Here is a 7,817-nt window from a genome sequence, read left to right as displayed (position 1 = left end):
CCGAGGGGAAGCACTCGACGGCCGTTCAGGCAGCAAAGGTCTGAGGTGAAGCACTCGATGGCCGTTCAGGCAGCAAAGGTCTGAGGTGTCATCGCTTAGTCTGGGGTTGGGGCCATTCTAGCCTACACAGATACCCCTAGGGACGGCGGCGTTCAATCATAATACATTTAAGTAAAGAAAAAGATTTTGTCTATCTGATCAATAATGGATATAACCTATAGGCAGGTGTGATACAATTTTATATACTTTTTAATTCTATGAAATATGTAAGGGGTTAGGCACTCCCCGTGTTAAGTAAACTGACCAATGATTATGAGCAATTTAGTCCCTTTTTATCTCCCTTTCTTTTTTCGAGGAGGGCGATATGCAGAGGTCTGGTGTTCCTTCCGGTCAAATTCATCATGTCCTTCCCTGTAGTGGAAAGAAATAATATTGTGTCAAGGAAGTGTGGGCAGAAAAAGAGAATAAAAGTGCTAATTAAAGGGATATATCCAAAAATATGATATAATTGCAGAATAGATGAAGGTTCCATGTCTGGGTGACCGAGACCTATGTGATGAACATAGGGAGGGGGCATTTGGCCAATGTATCTGGCCATTTAAAGGGAGTTTGTCACCCCCTTCCCAACTAACCCCTTTACGGAAACAGTAGATATCAAATGAATGGGGATGAGTTGCAATACCACACACATCCCACAGGCAAGGGTGGCGCTGTTTAGTGTATAAATTATTCCCCATCTTCTAAACATCTGGATTAAGTATCTTTTAAGGGTTATTTGCCCAAAAATACAACCCAATATATTCCGTATATCAATAGAGAAGCTTCCGATACAAGGAACCGGAAGCAGATCCTTGGCGCTGTGGCAATTATACCTGAAGCAGCGCTGGCAGTAGAGATCATTATCACAATCGTGGCATCGTATGGCCGCGTCCTCATTGCAGATACAGCACCAGGGCAGCTCGTCCTCCTCGCTGTCGGGGTCCTTGGCTTTTCCCGCTGTGCTTCTAGGGGGTCTGGTTTCTGCTGCCGACTAATATAGGAATATTAAGATAAGATAAAGGCTCAAACTCAAGGAAAAGCTTCTGAAAGAACAGATAAACGCTATCACTCCATCCGATTTATTGGGGTTTACCAATTTCAGGAAACCCCAAGGTGCAGCTGTGCTCTACTTCTCCTCTCTGGGTCCAGTCTACAGTCTGTTATTGTCTGCAGCAGTGACATCATGTCAACAGTGCTGCAGCCAATCAATGACCTCCCTGATTGTCCACAGTGCTACTGACGTAATGTTGGAGACTCAACAAGAGAAAGGTCCAGTTTGTTAGTTTTTTTTAACAAACTGTAGCTGGGGTTTTTGAAACCGGAACACCCCTTTAAGGGCCACTTAAAGGGGTTAGTCTCATCTTCATAAATGAGTATTGTTGATAGTGCGTATAAATATAAGTAATTTTGCAATTTATTGCTTATTAAACTTTTCAGTCATTCTTGAGATGTTACAACTTTTATTTTGTTTCGTTGCCTTGGAGACCGACCAATGCAGCTAGACAGCAGAACATGTGCAGCGCTTACAAGCTCATCTCTTTAGAGCTTGGAACCAATGCTTTAAAATTGATCAGGATCACCACAGTGCAATGTTAACTCCTAATCCCGGAAAGCACAGGGAAAAATTACAAATTACCCCAAAAAAACACGGGGAAATTACAGGGCAGTGCTTACAAGCTAGACAGCAGAGGTGGTCGGCCTCCAAGGCTACACTCTGTAAACAAAAGAAAAGTGTCAATATCTCAAGAATGGCTGGGAATTTAAACACGGAGTAAATTGCAAAAGTGCTTGTTTTTACAAGATCTATCCGGCAATACCCATTTAGGACGAAGGAAAAAAAAAAACCTTTAAAGGGGTTTAGCATGAACTCTAATTACGGTCTAGGGAGAGACAACAATTAGTGTTGGCCAAGAAAGATTGCACTGCCCTGATCCAATGCCCCTGAAGACCCGTGACCGCCGGACCAGGGTAGTGCGAATATTTTTGCTCGTATCTAACAGTTTGTATCAATTACTTATAGTTTTATTCATTTATGTATTGTTTTATGGAGATTTAATCCAATTGGAGATACGAGGGGCAAAGAGCAGAGGTAGTAATTATTAACCAAATTACACTCCCCTAAAATCCCCCGGCACAAACAGGACAACCACTATTAATGGGCTAATGACAGAAGACCGAACCTAGGCTATCAGATTGGCGGATGCATGACACAATGCCTGCCTAAGCTCTCAGCATATACAGCTGTGTACGTAGAGTAGTAGCTGTTCTCCTGTTACTGCAGTTCAGCTTCCATTCACTTCAATGGGAGCCAAGCTGAATACAGACGCTACGCGGTGAATGGGTTTCTGGTTTTCTTCACTGTGCACTTCTGGCATGTGTCAATGTGGTGCAGGTGACTGTAACTGCTTCTTACACGGCACCAATGATTGGAAACAAGCGGCTGCAGGTAGAATATACCTTTTGTTTTCGCTCTGTAGCCAGCCTAGCATGAGTTTTATGCTATTTACTTGAAGATCACCCCTATATCTGCAGGAATATAGCATAGTTCTTGAAGGCAACAGGTTCCCTTTAAAAAAAAAAAAAAGTTGATGCACTGCTGTGCCTAAACACATTAACAAAAGTCCATTATCTTAGAAAAAAGGCGGCTTTTACGGCTACTTAATTACTATGTACAAATATATCAAAGGTCAGTACTGGAAGCTATTGATCTCTCATGCCTAGGCCAGTAATTATGACAAGGGTTATCCATTGTATGTGGAGGAAATAAGAATTATTCTTACCGTTAATTCGGTTTCTAGGACCTTCCACGACAGCATAGGAGGTTGTCTCTCCACGCCCTAATTGGGACAGGAAGTTCAAGAGGTTTAAAAGGACCCTCCCACCTCCCACAGCCAGTGTCTTACAAAGAATCCATAGCATATGAGAAGTACTACACATTCAGGAGTAAATGAATATATAGGGGAGGGAATTACCTGCTGTCGTGGAAGGTCCTAGAAAGCGAATTATCGGTAAGAATAATTCTTATTTCTCTAGTCCCTTCCACGACAGCATAGGAGGAATACCAAAGAATTGATACCTAGGGGGGGACCACAGCCTGCAGGACCCTCCTGCCAAAGGCCAAATCCCTGTTGGAATCCAGATCCAACCGATAATGCTTCGTGAACGTATGGAGCGAAGACCACGTAGCTGCCTTGCAGATCTGCTCAGGGGAAGCCCCTGCCCGTTCGGCCCAGGAGGCAGAGGTAGCCCTGGTGGAGTGCGCCGTGAATCCAGTAGGTGGAGAGAGATGCTGAGCGAGGTAGGCATCTCTAATTGCCCGCACAATCCAGTTGGCGACGGTACTCTTAGCCACCTTCTTGCCCTTATTGCGGCCAAAGGGCTGGATGAACAGGTTAGAATCAAGGCGCCAAGAAGCAGTAACCTCCAGGTAGTGCAACACTATCCGACGGACATCCAAAGAATGAAACACTTCCTCACCCGGAGTCCGAGGATTCTGACAGAAGGAAGGCAGGACGATGGACTGAGAACGGTGAAAATCCGAAACCACCTTGGGAAGGAAGGAAGGGTCCAGCTGAAACACAATGCTGTCATCTCTGATGGTCAGGTAAGGTTCCCTAACGGACAAAGCCTGAAGTTCGCCGACTCTGCGAGCAGATGTAATAGCCACAAGAAAAGCAGTCTTGTGAGAAAGGGAACGAATGTTACAAGAGCACAGAGGTTCAAACGGAGACTGAGATAGTCCTGTAAGGACCACATTGAGATCCCAGCGAGGCGTCAGGACCCTCTGACGTGGACAGAGTCTACTAGCGGACACAAAGAACCGACGGATCCAACGATGATCTGCCAGAGCCATGTCAAAGACTGCACTGAGTGCTGACACCTGAACTTTCAGGGTGCTAGGCCGAAGACCTAAGTCTAAACCACTCTGGAGAAAGTCCAGAATCTGCGCAATATTAGGCCGAAGAGGGTCAGGAGGCCGAGAACCACACCAGGAGGAAAATTTCTTCCAGATTTTGTTGTATATACTATTAGTCACAGGTTTACGGTTCTTCTGTAGCGTAGCCACAACTTTGTCAGAAAGCCCTTGGGCCTTCAGTGCCCGGGCCTCAGAAGCCAGGCAGCCAAGTTGAGTTTCTGGGGAGCCGGATGGAAAATCGGACCCTGTGACAGTAGGCTGGGGTCTGAACCTAAGAGGACTGGGCCGTCGATTCCTAGCGTCAGGACCAGGCTGTACCAACTCCTCCGGGGCCACAGAGGGGCTACCAGTATAGTTGGGACCCCCTCGTCTCTGATCTTCCTCAGGGCCCGTGCGAGAAGAGGAAGAGGGGGGAACGCGTAAGCGAGGCGAAAGGACCAACTGTGGCAGAAAGCGTCTACCCCTAACGCCTCGTCCCTTGGGTTCAGGGAGAAATATGTTGCGACCTTGCGATTCCCTGCCGAGGCAAAGAGGTCCACCTCTGGTGCACCCCACCTTGCCACTAGAGAGCAGAACACCGCCTGATCCAGGCTCCATTCCCCCGGATGAACATCCCAACGACTCAGGAAATCCGCCTGAAGATTGAGGGAGCCCTTCAGATGGACCGCAGAAAGGGAGAGCAGAGATTGTTCTGCCCATTGAAAGATTCGGGAGGATACCGACTTCAGGGCGCCTGAGCGTGTACTGCCCTGATGTCGAAGATGTGCCACTGTTGTGACATTGTCTGAATATACCAGGACGTGAGAGTCCCGGACGAGGTCCTGAGCCGCAAAAAGGGCTTCCCTGACTGCCCTGAGCTCCCGGTAGTTGGAGGATAGGGAGCTGACGTAAGGACTCCAGACCCCTTGAAATGGGGAATTTGCCACTATTGCCCCCCATCCTCGTAGGCTGGCATCTGTGGTCAGTGTAACCAGGGGTTTCTGAGTCCAGGCAACCCCCACCTGCAGGTTGGCGGGACTCAGCCACCAGAGAAGGGATGAGGAGACGGACTCCGAGAGGCGAAACCTTCGGTTTAGGGATGACGGGAGTCTGTCCCAATGTGCCAGGATATGATCCTGGAGACACCGAGAATGGGCCTGAGCCCACCTGACTGAAGGAATGCAGGATGTCACGGAACCCAGGGCTGACATAGCCGCTCGAAGCGTCGGGCGAGCCTGCCTGCGAAGCTTTGATATTTTGGCTAACAGAGCCATCCTGTGGCCCTCTGGGAGAAAGGATGCCTGTCTGTCGGAGTCCAGCAGCACTCCGAGAAACTGCCGAGTGGAGGAGGGGGATAACTGATTTTTTGAGATTGGGAATCCATCCCAGAGACCGAAGGATTCCCAAAGACCTTTCCACATGGCTCCGGAGGGTTGGAGCAGACGGAGCCATGAGAAGAAAGTCGTCCAGATACGGAACCAGACAGATACCCTGCAATCTTATGAAGGCGACCACCTCTGCCATGATCTTGGAAAAGATCCTTGGAGCTGAGGAGATCCCGAAGGGAAGTACATTGAATTGGAAATGAAGCACTTCCTCTCCGTGAAGCACCGCAAACCTGAGGCATTGTCTGTGTCCCGGATGGACGGGTACATGGAAGTAGGCATCTTTCAGATCGATAGAGGCCATCTGGTGGTGTAGACCTATCAGGGGAATAGCTGATTTTACCGACTCCATCTTGAACCGCCGGTACCTGACCTGACGGTTTAGACTTTTTAAATTGATAATTATACGGACGTCGCCGGATGGCTTCTTGACCAGGAAGAGACGGGAGTAGTGTTCCACCCCTTCTTCCTGACTCGGGACTGGGGAAACGACCCCCGAGTGCACTAGCTCTATAATCTTTGTGTACAACAGAGCCTGTGAACCCGGAGACGCCAGCGCAGTGACTCGGAGACCCGGAAGAGGGGGGGAAAGGAATTCTATGAGAAGACCGTCCGAGATGATCTTCAGAACCCATTGGCAAGAGGTTATGGACTGCCACTGGGTAAGAAACGCTGAGAGTCTTCCCCCCACCCGGGCCGAGTCACTGTTTGTCCTGCTGAGGACGTTGCTGATGTGGAGGGATGAGGATGTTTCTCCCTCTACCTTTGGGATAGCTCCACCTGCCTGCCTTCCCTTTCCCTCTGGGCTGGGAGGCCTGAGGCATCGAGGGACGAAAGGACCGCTTCCTGGTAGGTCTAGGATCGGGCAAGGCCTTACGATCAGTCGCCTTGTCCAGGATATCATCCAGGGCAGGCCCAAACACTAAATCCCCTTTAAACGGAAGGGAACAAAGCCTCATTTTGGAGGTGGAGTCTCCACTCCAGGCCTTAAGCCAGAGGGCACGTCGGGCAGAGTTAGAAAGCACCGAGGTCCTGGCTGCCAGGCGGACAGATTCCACCGAGGTATCTGCCAGAAAACAGGTAGCCTTCCTAAGCAAGGGAAGGGATTCCAGTAATTCCTCCCTAGGGGTCCCTTGGGAAATATGAGCCTCCAACTGGTCTAACCACCTAATTAGGGACCTGGATACGCAGGTGGAGGCAATGTTGGCTTGAATAGAGGAAGACGATGCCTCCCAGGACCGCTTCATCAGGCCCTCTACCTTCCTATCCATCTGATCCTTCAGTTGGGAAGTATCCTCAAAGGGAAGAGCCGTTTGCTTAGCTACCCTAGCCACCTGAACGTCCACTCTTGGGACCTCCCAATGTAGTCCCGAAGGTTCCAGAGGAAACCGGCGTCTAAGGTCACTCCGTACCCGCCTCTCAGGACATTCCCATTCCTGAGAGACAATATCCAAAACATTGGCCCAAAAAAAAAAAAAATTATACTGTAGTTCGCCGGCCACCACAGCATAGGAGAAAAACAAAACCTCTCCATGCCCCATGGGGACAGGAAAGACACTGGCTGTGGGAGGTGGGAGGGTCCTTTTAAACCTCTTGAACTTCCTGTCCCAATTAGGGCGTGGAGAGACAACCTCCTATGCTGTCGTGGAAGGGACTAGAGAAAAAAGGTTTCTTCAGCACCAGCAGAAGGAAGATTCTTTACTGTAACAGCAGTGAGACTACAAAACTCTCAGCCTCAGAACGCTTTATATATTTCAGCAATTTACAAAGATATCACTACTGGTATATAAACACTACATGCCCTACCAAAAATTCACAATAGACCTTGGTTTATTTTCTATTTTCCCTGTAACTGGGGCTGGTATATTTGCCTCAGTTACAGGGCAAATTTAGTCTTCTGCTTTTACTTGGACTCATAGCACCCGGCAATTCCGTGATCACTAAGTCTGGCGGAGGAAACACTGTTAGGTCCTATACTGTATGCACAGCGCTTGCTCAGAGCGATCAGGGAGGCAGAGTTGGTAATAAACCCTTACTGCCTTTTCTATGGGGAGTCTGGCTGTGTCTGACAGATGGCTCCCTGCTTCTGTAGCTGCATAATCTTGTGCAGCTGCTTCCTCTGCAATGACGCTGCACAACCCACATTTGTTACATGATCTTTGGACTTCTTTACAATGTGTGATAAAATAGATCTCTAACTTACAGGTTGCATTGAGGGCAGTTTAGTTCCTACTTTTACTTCTTTGCGTTCACTAAGAGATATGTGTTGATTTGAGAGGTCATTGTAGCCACTTGCTTCATCCAGAAAAACCTCTGCCGAGAGCTGTAAAGGGCAACGTAACAGATATAAGCATATAGTCCACCGACACTGCGGAGGTGCCACTTATTGGCAACTGGGAGAGAAGGCAGAACATAACATACACCCAGTCTGACCTGCTGGAGGATTTTCTGCACCGCCTCCTCTTCCGTTTCTTCATCGCTGTCCGGTAGTGTGACGT

General features: G+C 48.5%; 1 protein-coding gene across 3 annotated transcripts in view; it reads right to left on the bottom strand.

Moving 5' to 3' along the window:
* Positions 1-221: 221 nt before the first annotated feature.
* The window catches only part of ZFYVE19 (zinc finger FYVE-type containing 19), a 39,451-nt gene continuing 31,855 nt past the window's right edge, over positions 222-7,817 (bottom strand). For 2 of the 3 annotated variants that reach the window (XM_075330477.1, XM_075330476.1), the window contains 4 exons: positions 7,753-7,817; positions 7,523-7,642; positions 873-1,030; positions 222-411 (listed from right to left, as the gene is read on the bottom strand). The exon at positions 7,753-7,817 is cut by the window's right edge and continues 12 nt beyond it. In XM_075330477.1, coding sequence (XP_075186592.1) covers positions 333-411; positions 873-1,030; positions 7,523-7,642; positions 7,753-7,817 — 422 coding nt within the window. In that variant the 3' untranslated portion in view covers positions 222-332. Of the gene's footprint in view, positions 412-872; positions 1,031-2,496; positions 2,606-7,522; positions 7,643-7,752 lie in introns of those variants that run through there. The other variant, XM_075330478.1, reaches the window with a different exon arrangement.

The sequence above is a fragment of the Anomaloglossus baeobatrachus genome, chromosome 12 (assembly GCF_048569485.1).
Source record: "Anomaloglossus baeobatrachus isolate aAnoBae1 chromosome 12, aAnoBae1.hap1, whole genome shotgun sequence".
In the NCBI taxonomy this organism is placed as follows: Eukaryota; Metazoa; Chordata; class Amphibia; order Anura; family Aromobatidae; genus Anomaloglossus; species Anomaloglossus baeobatrachus.
This window is presented reverse-complemented; position numbering and strand designations above follow the sequence as displayed.